The sequence below is a fragment of the Pimephales promelas genome, chromosome 4 (assembly GCF_988280905.1).
Source record: "Pimephales promelas chromosome 4, fPimPro1.hap1.1, whole genome shotgun sequence".
Lineage (NCBI taxonomy): Eukaryota > Metazoa > Chordata > Actinopteri > Cypriniformes > Leuciscidae > Pimephales > Pimephales promelas.
In genome coordinates, this window is record NC_142772.1 from 34,134,506 (window position 1) to 34,150,603 (window position 16,098).

At 36.8% G+C, this 16,098-nt stretch overlaps 2 protein-coding genes across 3 annotated transcripts; both read left to right on the forward strand.

The window, feature by feature from the left end:
* Nucleotides 1–5,280: 5,280 nt before the first annotated feature.
* Nucleotides 5,281–7,292, forward strand: LOC120469526 (P2Y purinoceptor 4). Its single transcript, XM_089130328.1, has 3 exons — nt 5,281–5,530; nt 5,718–5,776; nt 6,123–7,292. The coding sequence occupies exon 3, from the start codon at nt 6,138–6,140 to the stop codon at nt 7,161–7,163; it is 1,026 nt and encodes a 341-aa protein (XP_088986454.1). The 5' UTR covers nt 5,281–5,530; nt 5,718–5,776; nt 6,123–6,137; the 3' UTR covers nt 7,164–7,292.
* A 735-nt stretch (nt 7,293–8,027) lies between these two features.
* Nucleotides 8,028–16,073, forward strand: arrdc1a (arrestin domain containing 1a). 2 transcript variants are annotated; one of them, XM_039658206.2, is made up of 8 exons: nt 8,028–8,215; nt 11,335–11,445; nt 11,534–11,584; nt 12,787–12,941; nt 13,067–13,249; nt 14,284–14,460; nt 14,691–15,253; nt 15,414–16,073. In XM_039658206.2, exons 1-7 carry the CDS (start codon nt 8,098–8,100, stop codon nt 15,249–15,251), a joined length of 1,356 nt encoding a protein of 451 aa, XP_039514140.2. In that variant the 5' UTR covers nt 8,028–8,097; the 3' UTR covers nt 15,252–15,253; nt 15,414–16,073. The 2 variants fall into 2 exon arrangements, with proteins under 2 accessions (XP_039514140.2, XP_039514139.2); XM_039658205.2 differs by having other exon boundaries at nt 14,691–15,228.
* The last annotated feature ends 25 nt before the right edge of the window (nt 16,074–16,098 follow it).

A 16,098-nucleotide genomic window follows, 5' to 3' on the forward strand; every position in this document is an offset into this window, starting at 1 on the left:
ATTAAAATAACATGGCTATTAAATTGGGCAAATTTCTGTCCCGTGGTCTCTGAAAACCAGATAATATGGAAAAAGACCTGGAAGCGTCTTTGAGGTTTATACAGTCTTATATCTTACCTTTTAAAGGCTGTTTTCTCAATGAGTTTTTTTTTCTCAGGCAGAAACGTCTCCTTTTCAGTAGCAATTACGTATACCAAACGTTTTAATCCTATCTATATTCTGAAGGTTTTTTGTTGAGGGGTTTGTTCATATAGCAGTCTTCTGATTCATGTAACATTTTATTCCTAAAAACAGTAACGTTTTTTTGTCAGCAAAATGAACCAGGAACCTGGTTTTGTCCAATGTTCTGTGCTGCTGTCTCCACCTAGTGTCTTGCCATCAGATCTTGGCTTAGTGAATGGCCTTCTGTCTTGTGATTGTCCTGTTTATGTTTCGGTTTATACTGAACAATGTACCGCTATAATCTCTTCAATCCCCCTCACGCTCTCATAGGTGGGCTTCTGATTCATTCAAGCCATTGTCAATTGTGCATCATGTCAAAAAATATCATGATGACATCCAATCTGATTTTCTTACTCATCAGCTGGTGGAAATATGTGTATGGTGTTTCCCCATTGGAAAGAACATAACCGCATCAATATGAATTAAAATCTTCCCTTTAACCACTGCAATGTTTACTTTTAAAAGTACTGGATAAAAAGGAACTGAGAAATGATATAAAAGGAAGGCCTGGCCACATTTGAAACCGAGAGGACACCAAGCAGCCACAGAGATTCCTCTTTATTTGACTGTTTTACTGTCAAAGCAATGGCTCTTCAACAGAAGACGAGCTCTTAAACACCTTAATGTTTTTTTTTATTGTAATTCATTAAAAAATAAAAAGATTAAAAAAAAGAAAAAAAGACCCTTTCAATGTGGTTTTAGATATTTGAAAATATATATATTTTTAAGCAGTTGCTGTTACTGAGTGTAGTTTACAAGTCTCAGATGGTCTGAATCAGTTCCTGGTGGTGCAGTTGCACGTCCCTGTTCTGTCAGTTCAGGCAACATCATACTTGCCTCACAGCACCAATGCTGCCTCATTTCATTATTCATCAAATGTTACAGCTGCTCATGGCATGTTACGTGGACTCTGAGTCTGACAGTGTTCCGCTCAATGTCTTCATATGCTGTTATCTGTAATGTGCTGTGAGCACAGAAAACCAGGGAGAGAAGGATTTCTGCGTAAGGTCTACATTTATTAACAAAACAAACAAACAATGAACATGGGAAAACCTGAGATATATATATATACACACAAAGTTCTGCCATCAAACTCTAAATAGCACAGACTGATAGGTCCTTAACTCAATCTGTTTGCAATCTCATCATTCTCTAGGACACAGCTGATTGGTTCCTGCTGTATCAGTAGCCAATAAGCTTGCTCCTCAAACTTCAAATACTTTGGTCAGCAGTTGCAGTGTGCTTTCCCCAGCTCCACCTGTATAGATCTGCTATGGGTAATTCATGTATGCTATATTGTACAGCAGCAGCATGTCTTGCTCTTAGCAGTGTGTTGTGTATCCATTGGCAGTATCGAGTCCCATACTTGCTCTGCAGCTGCAGCAATGAAAATGTTATCTTTATGTAACATCAATGTGAAGGTTTAGTGAATAAATTACAAAAAAACAAAAAAAAAACAATATTAAATGGTTCGCCAATAGCAGAGATGTATAGTAACGAAGTAGAACTACTTAAGTACTGTACTTTAGTACTAAAATGCTGTATCTGTACTCTACTAAAGTGTTGTTTTTTTCTCATACTTCTACTTTTACTTCATTAGATATTTTCGATGAATGTAATACTTTTACTTAGATATTTTTTTAATGTTCTGCTAGTTACTCGTTACAATTATAAAAATTTTACAAATCATTCGTTGCAAGTTGGCTTTCATGCTGCCTAAATCACACGCCAGTTTTATAGGGTAATGGTATTGATTGACACACACATTGACAACTAATGCAGGGGTTGTCCTGCAATGACATTTTTTTGGCGGCACGCCAAAGCAAATTTGTATCCCGCCAAAGCACCTTATTTGATTGCTAGTTCAAACTTTTGACTGCTTTCTTTAATAATTACATGACTTTACTTACTTAAGTAGTGAATTTTAAAATAAACTACTTGTAATACTTAAGTACAAAAAATGTTGAATACTTTAGTACTTCTACTTAAGTGTGGTGCTTAAAGAGCACTTCAACTTCTACTCAAGTCACTTTTTTGATAGAGCACTTGTACTTTTACTCAAGTCCGGGTTTCTGGTACTTTATACATCTCTGGCCAATAGTAATCAAGTCAAGTTAAGTCACCTTTAGTTCAGTAATGGTTTATATTATTTCTGTTGGAAAAATGTTATTAATTTAGTTAATTTATCTGTGCAGCCACTCTGGGGAAAACAGTGATGTCATCGTCCAGCTCAGTTCAGTTCTCATGTAATGGTGTAAATGCAGGCAGATCAATAAGATTGTTGAATAATAAGTGTCCCCAACCCAGCAAGCCAAAGGTGACAGAGGCAAGGAACCAAAACTCAGAAGGGAGAAGAAAACTTGGGAGAAACGAGGCTTAGTCGGGGTCAGTTCTCCTCTGGCCAACGAACGAACTGTATGATTATGATTCAGGTGGAATACAGGCCAGAAGTCAGATTGGATCGGAACATTCACAATATTTATCCAGTTCCATCTGTACTGGTTGAAGATCGGAGTCATCACGCCGGTATGGAGACGGTTTTGTTGAGGATCAGTTCTACTTGTCAATGAGACCTTCACAGCACAGGGGAATGTCTAGTTGACGCAATTTCTGCAGACACTTCAGGAATGCGTTGTGGTCGTGTATAGGTGCAGGTCCACCATCTGATCTGGACTTGGCCAGGATCCAGCTAAACAGAGTGACTAACATTAGTGTAGATGCCATTCTTCTAATTATGTAGCGAGTACATCGGGTGCTTTAGGAAGTGTTCCCGGTTCCGGCTGATCTAGTTTATGCAGTCTAACAGTCATTACCTGATTTGAATAATAGAACTTGATAATGTACTATGTGCATGCCAGGTTAAAGAGATGTGTTTTTAGCTTCTCGAACAATGCTAGAAAGACTGTTTCAAAGTTCCTTTAGGATGGATACATCAACAAGTCCTACATGATTATTCTTTTAATTTACAAATTGCTGTCCTTTCTTCAAAAGCCCTCGCCTATTCAGTAGTCTTGGGTTTGGACTTCATATTCTTTAGTGGCAAACAAATCAACGTCATTGACCGACAATATTTTTTCAGGTCAAATCCAGAAGAACAACATTCGTTTCAACCTGGAAATCCCAATGTGCCTGCAAGTAGCCCCCAACGACAAAACAAAAACATAAAAAGCTGCAGAGTTTGTTCTCATTGTAGCGTCTGGACCAATCAGACACACAAATTATTAATTATATTTAATGAATAATCCAGCAAACTCACTCTCCCAACAAAGTTCTATGAAACTTCCCCCAAAACTATCATCACAAATGAAGCCCCTGTCTTACGCCCCTCTCTTGGTCCTCTCCGTGAAGTCCTAATGTGAAGATGATGCCGAACTAGAAGTCCCCCAATCTACTTGTGCCAAGCTCCGGCATTTTCTTTCCATTCACCAAAGATTCTCTGGCTCACACTGGTTCTCTTTCATCAATACCACATCAGCAAAGATCAACTGCAGCCTCAGCAAATTGTATCAGGACAGTTTAACTCTAATGGACGAGACATGCATGTATCAAACTTAGTCACATTATTTGATACAACATTAAGTTTCCTTACCCCTTTTGAAGAAGGGTGTGTTAGAGCTAAACTGATGGTCTGCTCAATTTCAAACAATGCTTACTATAACTTCTTGCTTTCCTATATTCTGCTTCAGCTCTCTTTCCCTTGGTAAACTGTATGTATGTGTATGTTATTGTAGTTTAAAACCCTTTCACGCGTACGATCACACCGGTGTGATCAGTCTTGGCTGGTCCCTGGAGCGTACGATCACACCGGTGTGATTAGAACGTTCAGTGCACACGTCAGCAACTGCTAAATTCAAACTTGCTCTCGCGCGTTGGGTGGCGCTCAGCCAGAGACAGACGCACTCATTGCTGTCATATATCACAACTACTGAGTGTTTTCAACCACATAATGTTTATTTTAGGTTTCAGACATTTAAATACACATATGTACTAGCAAAACAATGATTTTGAGTTTGTAAAATACATACAGATGTCTATGGAAGCGGCAATAATAATCCTTTCAATTATAATAAGACGACACATTTTATTCATATCAGATACACATTGTGTAAGTAGCTTAACATTTGATCCTATTCTTCTCCCAGTTCACCAGCCACTTACTATCATGTATTTCGTGAGAAGTGGATGAATTGACGTTAAAAATCCAACAGATCCGATTCTCTGAACTGAAAACGAAACTAAAATGGCGCCGCCCGTTGTGCATACAGCTCAACTAACGCGATCGTTATAAAGATGTCTAAACAACAAAACCCATCCACTTGCACATATTTGACAATCGGAATATCAGTGTTTCATGATATAGCTAATACATTTTTGAATATTTTTAATAAAAAAGGAAAAATGACATAAAAGCAGATCATCATTCATTCCGCGCTCTGTTCTGGTTGTGCTGTGTCACGTGACAAGCAATGACGCGTCACCATGGAAACATTAAAGTGGCAAGTTCTAAATAACGGTCGCCTTGAAAAACTCACGCTGGGGGGTCAGTTAGAATATTTTAAACTTACGTGTGAAAGGGTTAAATGTTCACAGACTAGAAGCCGTCACAAATACCTTCTAGTCTGTGTAGATTATTTCTCTCGTGAGTTGATATGTTCCAAATGCGTAAAGCAAATGCACGAACCATTGCTCTGATTCTCCGCAAGGAAATTCTTACCAGTTGGGGTGTGCCAGACTTTATCTTATCCGATCGAGGAACCCAATTCGTCTCATCACTTTTCAGGGAATTTTGTTCAAAATGGAACGTTGAACAAAAATTCTTTCAAGAATCAAGAACTCAAGAATCTTTTAAGAATCCTCAGATGAGGATACAGAATTCTGGGAATTTTGAAGCATATGACTCTCTTTTTTCCAGCTGCGGGGAATGTGACTATTTTTTGACTAATTTTAATTACTATCACATGAATTATTTGAAGTTGACCAATCAGGAGACAGACAAAGGATGAAGAAGAGGGTATGAAAAGGAAGTGGTAAAAAAATTGAGGAAGCTTGCAACTGCCAATTAAAATCACAAAAGAAGAAGAATTGAGGAAGGGGCAGTAAACATAAAGGCAACAGTTGGACAGACAGTTACAGTTTCTCTTAATTCATTGCAAGAATCTTTCGCCTGCTACTAAAGATCTGCGTGGAAGTAAACAACAAGGAAGCTGTTTGATTCAAGTCACCTGTGTGGAACTCCTACAATGATTTGATGAAAATGAATGCAAATTGAATATTTTTGCTTAGTTTTATGAAGTGAAGGACTGTGATGGTACGATTTTGAATATTGGTTTATTTTTTTCTTCATTGACATGTTAGTTAGATATTTAAAGTGTTCATTTTTAACTTTTAACTAGACTGACAAGGGTGGAGTTTGGGGTTAATGACTGTTGACTAATCCTGTCTTGGTTCCTTTTTTGTCACATACTGTACACTAATACCTGTCATTTGCTATTTAGTCAACTCTCTGTTCAATGTACAATTCAAGTGAGTTTGGAGGGGAGTGATGCATGATCTGGTGAGTTCTCTGTTTAGCTTGATATTCATTTCAGAGAATATATATATTAGTTAGGGTGCTCTGTCTTTTTATATATGAGCAGGACCTCTTTATTAAATGAGGATCACATTTATATAATCATTCAATATTACATGACAGCAAAATAAAACGTTTAGAGAGAGTTGTGTGTTTTTTAACACATACATTTTTTTAATGTGCTTTGGTGATGACATTTATTAGCATTCACTATAGCAATATATTTGCATGGCCAAGGCATTTGTGTGAAATTCTCCAAATGTATTCATTCGCAATATACCTAACACAGAATTTGATCAAAATAACACAGGGATTTTTTTTTCCTACACAGTGAAATTCTTCTAAGATGACCTCAGACAGTTTAGTGAACAGCAGTAATGCGAGCCTCAAAGACACATGTTCTCCTGAGGCTCAGCACATGTCCCTGGCTGTGATCCTCTGTCTCGTCTATCTGCTGGGCCTCCTGCTCAACGGATTCAGCCTTTGGGTTTTCACCTGTCGCATTCACAAATGGAACTCTGGAGCCGTCCTGCAGTTCAATCTTGCTCTATCTGACGCCATCATTACTCCACTTACCCCACTGATGGCAGCGTACTTCGCCATGGATAGCAACTGGATTTTTGGGAATTTCGCCTGCCAGCTGAAGATTGCCGTGCTCAGCATCCACTTTAAAGGCAGTGTGGTCTTCCTCACACTCATTAGCATTCATCGTTATATTACTGTGGTTCACTTCAAGCGCCCCTCTTTGATGAAACGGAAGACTTTTGTGAAGAAGCTGTGTGCTGGGATTTGGTGTTTTCTGATAATAATTGGCATTGCCTATGGATGGATGCTTCCTGTAACCACTGAGGAAAATCATGGGCAGTGTCTTACTATTCATCAGACAACATTGATAGATGCTTACTTTGTTCTTAACTTTGTGACTTTTTTCTTTTGGTGTATTTTACCCTTAACTATATCAGTGTTTTGTTACAGTCGCCTTGCGAGCTCAATATCCCGCATCAACAGAAATTCTGTTCAGGGCCAATTGGTCAAGACTAAATCCTTGAGGATGATAGGGATATGTCTGGTCATATTTGGTCTTTGCTTTCTTCCTCTCAATGTTGTTCGGACCCTTGGAGTAGTCATGAAAAAGTATCACCCTGAGAGATGCAGAGTTCTGTTGCAGTTGGAAACAACATATTATGCATGCTATATATTGGCAGGAATCAACTGCTGCTTGGACCCCCTCATATACTTTTTTGGATCACGCAATTTTATTAAAGCATTCAGGAGTTCTCTTAGGGTAATAGGGATTAAACGCACAGCTGAAAACAAAATTGAATCAGATACATTAAGTGTGAACAGAAATGTCATTTTTACTGTCTCTTAGTGCAAATAAAGATGTGTATGGACAAATTGTTTATCACTGCAAGGACTTTTCTGCTAACAACACTGAACTGCACTGAATTGAAATGCATTAAAATGTTTTGAGAGATGAAAATAAATAGCTATGCATTGTGCAAGGCTAGCAATTCAAAACATGCAGCTCTGTCTTATTCAGCTGTATCTGATAATACAGCTATCTGGTGTCATTGTTACAGTGTAATTATATTTAAGTACTGAATATTAATTAAAAACATGTACTTTTAGGGTTATGGTAGGATTAGGATTTGGATGAGGGTTAGATGCATGCCATTATTCATAATTTACTGTTATTAAGGTGTTACCGAATATTCTTCGAAATGTATACTCATGAGTGACTGTAAAAAAAAAATATATATATTTTTTTTGTTTGCTTATAGAGAAGTTTGAAAATAAATTATTTCAGATAAAATGGAACAGGTTTTGAAACATGTTTTTGAAAATCTTCATTCTATAGGCCTAAACGTGTAGCTAATAATTCCAATAACGTGCACATTTCATAAAACCATAAGCCTACTGATTTCCCCCCCTCCTGTTATTGGAAAAACAGTGGTCAACAAATAGATTAGTTTAGTCAAAAATAAGGCCATATAGGCTTGACTAAAAGTTTAAGAGTGGAAAAGTCCATAAAATCCCACATCGCCCGATCATAATGATTGAGTTTTAGAATTCCAAACAAAGTATACTTTTGTCCAGTGTTCTAGAAATCTCCACAGAAACATCCAGTGCCATTGCAAGATAATGGCTCAGCGGTTTTTGTTTGTTTGTTTTTATTTTATTTTTTTGACTCCGAGTGACGTAGGTGCGTGATCAGGTGCGTGACGTCGACGGCCACAGGTAAAGCATTTCCTTTAGTCGTTGTGAATCGCTCACCCACCTGTTCACGGTGGATAGGTAACAGAATGGGAAAGCTTCAGGAATTCGAAATAACTCTTAATAACAACAAAACGGCGTATAGTCCCGGCGAATCCATCTCTGGAACTCTGAAAATCTCAATTACACAGCCCATACCATGTAAAGGTAGGTATGCAATGATCACACACCGGTGCCACCCTTTGTGTTTTTACTGGATTTTTTAAAAAAGGTTTCTCAACATGTTTACTTTAAGGTTTCTCAACATGTTTACTATAAGTACCCCAACGTTAGTTGTGTATCAGACGTATGTTAGCCTACTGGTTGTTTCCATAGACACTCGGACGTTTAAATGGTTGGTAGCCTATTTTGTCTTCGCGCATCGAGGACTGAAACTGGCGTCGACTCGAGCGAAACTTGTTGCGGATATTTTATTGACATAACAACATGGTGCCTAAATCTCTAACCGCTTTAGTTTCTATTAGTTATCCTAAATTCCCGTAAAAACATACTACTTAAGGACATTGGGAATAATAACTGTTTATAAACACGCTTTAAATGTAACCTCGATCAGTCGATCTACTTCTCGATAACGTGCCAGGTGAACAAATCGCAGTTTCGGAATTCAGACCAGTAGGCTATCTTGAAACCGTGTCTGAGAAAATAACATAAAGACAGGTATTAAGTAAAAGTTAGGCACTAGGGCATAAAATAGTGTTGTGTTTGTTCGCATGGGCTACTAGCCTACTTTGTGGTGTTTATTGTTTTTCCGAACAACCCATTTGCATAGGCTAGGCTATTTATGTCTCAAGCCTTTTAAAGCGTGTCAAATCATTCAGACCTTTAAACATTCTTTAAATTGTAGCTAAGTTACAACAAAGCAAATTCTCAAATCTGGACTTAGTAGGTTACCATATAAAAGCAGTTTGTTGCATTACTGGTCAGACTGCTTGGTAAATAATGCATCTTTTCACCCACCACCTGTTTTAAGTAGCAACACCTGTTCATGGTCTGATATCCTGACTCGGCTAAGCCTATTTTGAAATATCAAAATATGATATTTCATATTGAGAGTATAAATCTGCACTTTTATGCAAAATAAGCTTTAAAGATCCCACTTGCTAAATCAAAATTGAAGTTTGGAAAAGAGACTTAATATTGTCTGCCCAGACTTAGACTGACATTTGCACTTGTCAAGCCATTTTATGGAGTCTTCATTATCATTTTTTTCCAAGTCTCGTTGTTGTCATTAATAAAAATTACAAATTCAGTTGTAGGTGTCCACTTATAAAAACACTTACAGGACAGGACAAGAGGCGGTAATACCCACCAAACCCAGTCCAGCCCTGTAAGTGTTTGTATTATATTGATAATTGTATTGTATTGATAATTGCACACCACATTCAGCTCTGCATCAAAAGTACTGAAGACTTTATCGTATAGGCTACTACTCGCATGTCTATTAGAATTGCATTGACAAAACAATGAGTATGCTAATAAAAAAATAACACGCATACATTTACACTACAAAAGAATTACTGTGTAGTATATGTGCAGAATAGCACGTAGTAAATAAATATAGCTATCTGATAAAGTATAATGTTTTGTTACTTGCTGTTCAGTTCCAAAAGCATAGTGAGCATGTATTGAATGTGTTTTTCATATGCATTATGCAGATACAGTACAGCACTGACTTGTTTATACACCCATAAAACTAATGTAACTTCTGTTTGTCTTGTGCTTTGGGCCATGGGATCAAGTTGAAATATATATATATATATATATATATATATATATATATATATATATATATATAGGCCTATCGTAGACCAATAGGCTGAAATTTTTACATGTGTAAATAAATAAAATCAATGTGAACAAGGAAGTATGATTAAGTGCATTGTTTTTGAGAACTCCTGTGAACTGGGCAAATGTGATAAGACTGAAAATGCGTCAGAGTACAGTCAGATCAGATGATCATTCAAATACAATAACAATGACAAATATAAATTCACTCCTAAAGTAACAGTATCAGTTATGCAGAGCTAGAAGACATGAGGTTTTGTCAGTGGTTTGGGGCTGGTCTGTTGTTTGAGCTGAGATGTTGATAAGGAATACTCACTGGACTGGTTCGCTCACATTCCGGATCAAGGACGACAAGAATAACAATCGCTTACAGTCTCCATTATACTTCATGCAAGTGAAGTCAGCCAACAGTATTTGAAATGATAACTGTTTGAGTATTTATTGTTTAGATTTTTTTTGTTGTTACCAGAGCAATGCCCTTTTTTGCCCTCTTTTAGTACCACTCTGTATTTTTTAAGCAAGTCTGATTGAAATTTCAAGATTCCAAATGCTTTTGTTGTTCACACAGTTTCTTTCTAGAGTCTCTTCTGACATATTTCCCAAGGTTGCTTGTGTATCTGTGGTAACATCTCTGCTTACTAGCACTCATTGTGTGTCTGGGGGATAGAGAGAGAGAGAGAGACAGAGAAAAAAACCTCTGGCAGAAATTAATATAGAGTTGAACATGCATATTAATAATACAGACACTTTATAATGTACACACACACAACATTTGAAGTGGATCAAAAAAAGTGAATCAAGTGTATATTCAAGTTTTTTTTTTACCACAAAAGTAATGTACTTAAATAAAAGGTTGGATTTTTCTCTTTTTTTTCATTCGGCTTTTATGTTGTTTAAAAAAAAGGGAGAATTTTTACAAGTCCTCGACCACATATTAAAATGTGCCAATAATTGTGGAGGGCACTATATATATATATATATATATATCATTTCCATTCACAAAATAAGACGTCTCCTTTGGCCTACTGCTAATTTCGTCATGCAAGATGTATTTTCTCTATGTATAAATTATTTGGAAGTTGCAAAATATTTCTTGAGAAATGAGAAGTAAATAAATTTGCTAACCTCAAAGCTTTGTATGTTCTAGACCTCCCCTGTTGATTTTGTGTGTTCTTGTCTGTAACCATGGCAGTCTGAATGTGTTAATGCAACATCCTGCTGACAGTGAAGGGCAAAATGAGGTCAATTTAAGTTTAAGTCAAGAAACAAGCCTCTCATCTTGTGTGCCAGACAATTCCAGAATTCATTTACTGACACCCATGAAATATTTCTTTAAATAGCTGTTACCAAGAATTCAACATAACCTCATGCACTGATAATTTCTTGTCAATGGAAAAGTCATTTTCAGCATACAGTATGAGAATTAGAATCATTGTAGGCATATTTCTTTTGACTGACATGTATCTTTATTTCCTAATCAGCAATCAAAGTGAACTGCCAGGGCTTCTGTGGTGTGACCACCAAATCAAATGACACTGACTGGACAGAGGAGGAGCAGTACTTCAGCAGCTCAGTCTCAATAGCAGACAAAGGTACACAGGGGTCATGGTCCTACTCGCAGATGCAAAGGCAGGATGCTTGTTGAAATTCCTTACTGATTCTCCCCCATCTGTTTCCCAGGAACTCTGAAAGAGGGCAAGCACAATTTTCCCTTCAAGTTTCTCTTGCCAGGTATGACACACTTTTATGTAATTGAACTGACTTGTCGCCCTGCATTCCTTCAAGACTCGTCAGTTTCACCACTGTTTATGTTTAACCTCGGCAACAGAACAACAAAAACCTAAAAAAAAACCTAAATTTTGTATAACTTAATAATCATGACCTAATAAATGTGAGTCAAATATAGGAATAGGTTTTCAGTTCCAATATAGGAAGTATGAACCATTGAACAATTTAAAATGTGGGTTTGTACGTTTTTTTTATTGTTTTTGAAAGAAATACAGTAAAAAGAGTAATGTTAGTGTATATAACTGTTAATATATTTTAAAATGTCATTTATTTCTGTGATCGCAAGTCTGATTTTTTAAACATTTCTTTAAAGGTTTAATGTTTAAACAAACATTAAACAATATTCATAAAACATTTCTTATTATTAAAGTCGAAAACAGTTGAGCTGCTTATTTTTTTGTTGAAACTGTGGTAATTTATTTTAGGATTCTTTGATGAATAGAAAGTTTAAAAGAAGTGCATCCTGAAGTAGAGATCTTTTGTAACACTATACATGTCTTTACTGTCACTATTGCACAATTTATTGCATCCTTGAAAAGTGCAAACATTTAATAGTATTAAATAGCAACCCAAAAATTAGGTTAATTGTGTTAAATTTATTTCAAAAATCACTAAGTAAAGTCACTAAAGCATGATGAGACTTTTTATCCATGATGTTTTCATGAGGGTTTTTTACAAGTATTTTTAGTGCAGTCCCACCCTTTCCAGCTAAGAACAGACAATACATTTTTCAAAGAATACTGGAGCTTATTATGATGTAACTTGTGGATTCTGATAATGCCAGTCAATTGTTTCAGTGCTAGAGGTTAAATTGGTTTCTTAATATTAGTCTTTTCACAATGTGACGCAAAGACACCCGCTAGCCCATGTCTGGAACTGCTCGGCTGCTATTTGAAACCTCTCCATGTTCCTCTTATCTGAGACTCTTCAGCTCCACCTAAAAGAACAATAGCATTCTTAGAGAAGCGTGCCTTGTCATGCTGTAGCGTTGGCTTCTGTGGATTTAGCCTTTTGCTAAAAATATTTGAGCTTAATGCATAATGCACCCTTTTAAATCTTTTGCTTGAAAAGAACATTATTGTAATGCAAAATGCTCAAACTTTAGTTGTAAGAAGTCACCAGATGAATTCATTGTTCTTTTGTAGCTGCTGCTCCAGCATCATTTGAAGGGCCTTATGGACGGATTATATACAGAGTTCGGGCTTTCATAGAGACTCCCCGTTTTGCAAAAGACTACAAGATAGAGAAGCCATTCTCTATGTTGTACACAGTCAACCTGAATGAAGTACCTGGTATACAGGTATGTGTGTAACACAGACCTCCAAAGAAAACAACCACAAATTTGACTACTTGTATCGTATGCTACATGCTACATGATTCATGCTCTGTTATTTAGTGATTGACATTACTATTTGCTTTGTGCAGGAACCTAGCTCATCTTCTGTAACCAAGAATTTCTCATACATGCTTGTGAAGAATGGGACCGTGGTGCTAAATGCTGAAAGTGACATGCGAGGATATATCGCTGGACAGATCATTAAAGTGTCCGCTGAGATTGAAAACAAATCTGAGAAGTCAACAGGCCATGTGGTTGCCAGTCTAATGCAGGTAAGACTTGTTGATTGTGTTGATTGTGCAATTGATCTGGATTATGAATCCTATTATAAAAATAAACAAGACAAAAAATATTGAAACTCTCTTCAGCATTAGATTATATATCACACTAAATGATTTCAATGAGCTCAATAATTAAATATAGTGTGTAAAAGCAGTGGTCAGTATTGTTAAAGGGGGATATAATATTGTTCAAGTGTTTGGGGTCAGTTTTTTTTTAAAGAAGTTAGTACTTTTATTCAGCATAGATGCATTAAATTTAATAACAGTATTAATATTTATTAACAGTAACATTTTTGCACTATAAAAATGCTGTCATTTAGAACATTCTCTTGATCAAAAATCCTAAATATTAAGCAGCACAACTGTTTTAAACATTGATAATAATACATGTTTTTTGATATTAGAAAGATTTTTGAAGGATCATGAGTTATGGCTGGTAAAAATGAAGCTTTGCCATCGCAAAAATAAATGACTGTATAAAAAAAATGTTGTTCTGTATTTTTGATAAAATATGTGCAGTCTTTGTGAGTAGTTATAGTCATTCAGAAACATCAAAATGCGACAGTGGAGCGTTTTAAAGATTTCCACGTTGCCGTGTAAATTAAAGGCACGTCAGATATATATTTTTTATGTTTTCACCCGCGAGCATTCTTGTGTAAACTGGGCCACTCACCTTAGCAGTTTACTGAATGGTGGATTCGACACATTTGGTGAAGCACATTGGTGGTTCTGAATTCAATTATATTTTATGGTGTTATAAAGTTGAAATTGCAAGCAAGAAATCTACATTTTGAGACATGAAATTATATGAATGACTGGGAATTTTAAATGAACATTAAATCATCCTTCTCCCATTTTCCACCTCACACTTTTGGGTAGGCTGTGCTTCACTTGCCTCCTCTGACATGCCGCCACAGATTAGTTGTTGACTGATATGGGTTTATCAATGGTTGTGGTTGAATATGCAGTTACATCTGTGTTCATTACCATGATATGATAGTATATTGCTCATCTTTTCATTTCAGAAAGTGACGTATAATACCAAGAAGCCAACAAATGACTTGCGGACAGTAGCGGAGGTTGAAGGACCTGGAGTTAAGGGTGGAAATAAAACTGTGTGGAAAGAGCAGATAATTGTGCCAACTCTTCATCAGTCCTCCCTGACAGATGGAAACCTTATCCATATCAGCTACTACATTCAGGTGAGTTTTTGTTATGCATATTACGTTAACATAATGTAATTGTTTTGCTGTCATCCTGTAAGTGTTTTGCTCCATTGGTGAGCATTTAATAGCTGGCTGTACATAATCGCTGGCAACATGCATATCAGAGAGATGCATCTTATCAAAATGTATATGCAAAATAGGTTTGGTATTTCCTGCTTCCTTCCTCTCAATGAATGTCATTTGCATGTTTGCTTCTGCTTTTCCAGGTCTATTTGAAATACCCAGAGGTGTCATTAACTCTACCCATTTACATTGGAAATGTCGCAGTGGATCCCACTCTGCCTTCCTCCTCCCGGTCCGTTCCACCAATGCCAGCACCACGCAACAACCCTGCCTCTGCCCCTGACCCTGCCCCTGCCCCTTCTCCTGCTGCTGCTCCCGCTGAAACAGCCCTTCCCAGTCTGCCACCACGCACAACCCCAAAACCTGCACCCAAGCCTAGGCCTCGTAGCTGCTACGTAGTGTCCCCCAGTGCACCTCCAGCAGATCTGTACCCTGAACTCCCAGGTGTGGCTAACTACAACGGAGAATTGACAAAGACTCCACAGTTAGAGTCAGGTTCCCAGGCTGCAGTGTCCCCTAATGCATTCAGCTACGCTCCTGGACTCAGCTTCAGACAGAGACAGAATGGCCTATCAGCACTGCCATTGAGTTCATCCTCCAGCCCTCAAGACACAAACAGAAATCAAATGTCCTCTTCAGCAAGCTTGCCTCCAAACTATAGTAGTTCAGCATATCCACATGGTATGGGAATATCATTGCAATAGTTGTAAGTTTATAAGTTATATGATGTGATTCAGTCTTTGGATCTCAATGTGAACCGGGTCTTAGTTTTGTATTTTAATATTTAAAATGTAGAATTTCTATTATATTTCATTGATCATTCAATGTTACCTGATGATTAATAGCTTTTTTTGTCTTTTTGACAGAACCTCCACCTTCTTATGACGATAGCTTCAATACATAGGATGTTACCCAAGCAAAGGAAGAAGGGAGAAAACATTCATAACACTCCTTTGACTTCATAATAAGTGTAGTCCTCAAGCACTTTCGAACCAAATGTGTAAATATACAAATTCTTCTGAGTTCTGATATTAAACCTGGTGTAATACTTCAGATGTGGTTTGGCAGCTATAATGCCAAACAGTTGGACAATTTTCTTTTTTTTATTATTGTCATTGGAAATAATGTCTATTGTTTTATCATGGAAGAGTAGTAAGAACTCTTTTACTATCAGACTATCCCTTATTTTGGACATGCTTGCAATCACACAGCCAAGATATATTTGCTTTTATTCGTATGTTCAGGCTTTGTTTTTATTTGTTCCTCATAAGCTACAGAAGGATCCAGTTCTAATTGAAATGACATTATATAGACCACGTTTGGAGTCCCTAATCATTGTCATTATACGAGACTACTGAATATATTAATGTTCTGTGGTATTTAATTATTCTTCTCTGACTTTGATAGTATTTTCCCCTCCAGACAATTTTATCGCACACTACTTGATTGTTAAAAAGTTTTTGTATTTAAGCAGTGATTTGCCTTTATATGTAGTGTACAGATTAATAAAATTCTTTTTAAAATCATTGACATGCAAATTTGAGTTGAATT

Excerpts from the sequence above, each read along its gene's own strand:
- arrdc1a (XM_039658205.2), top strand. The coding sequence starts at position 8,098 with ATGGGAAAGCTTCAGGAATTCGAAATAACTCTTAATAACAACAAAACG. Across the intron at positions 11,446-11,533 it reads AGTCTCAATAGCAGACAAAG|GAACTCTGAAAGAGGGCAAG; the intron begins GTACACAGGGGT and ends TCTGTTTCCCAG. Across the intron at positions 11,585-12,786 it reads CTTCAAGTTTCTCTTGCCAG|CTGCTGCTCCAGCATCATTT; the intron begins GTATGACACACT and ends GTTCTTTTGTAG.
- LOC120469526 (XM_089130328.1), top strand. The coding sequence starts at position 6,138 with ATGACCTCAGACAGTTTAGTGAACAGCAGTAATGCGAGCCTCAAAGAC.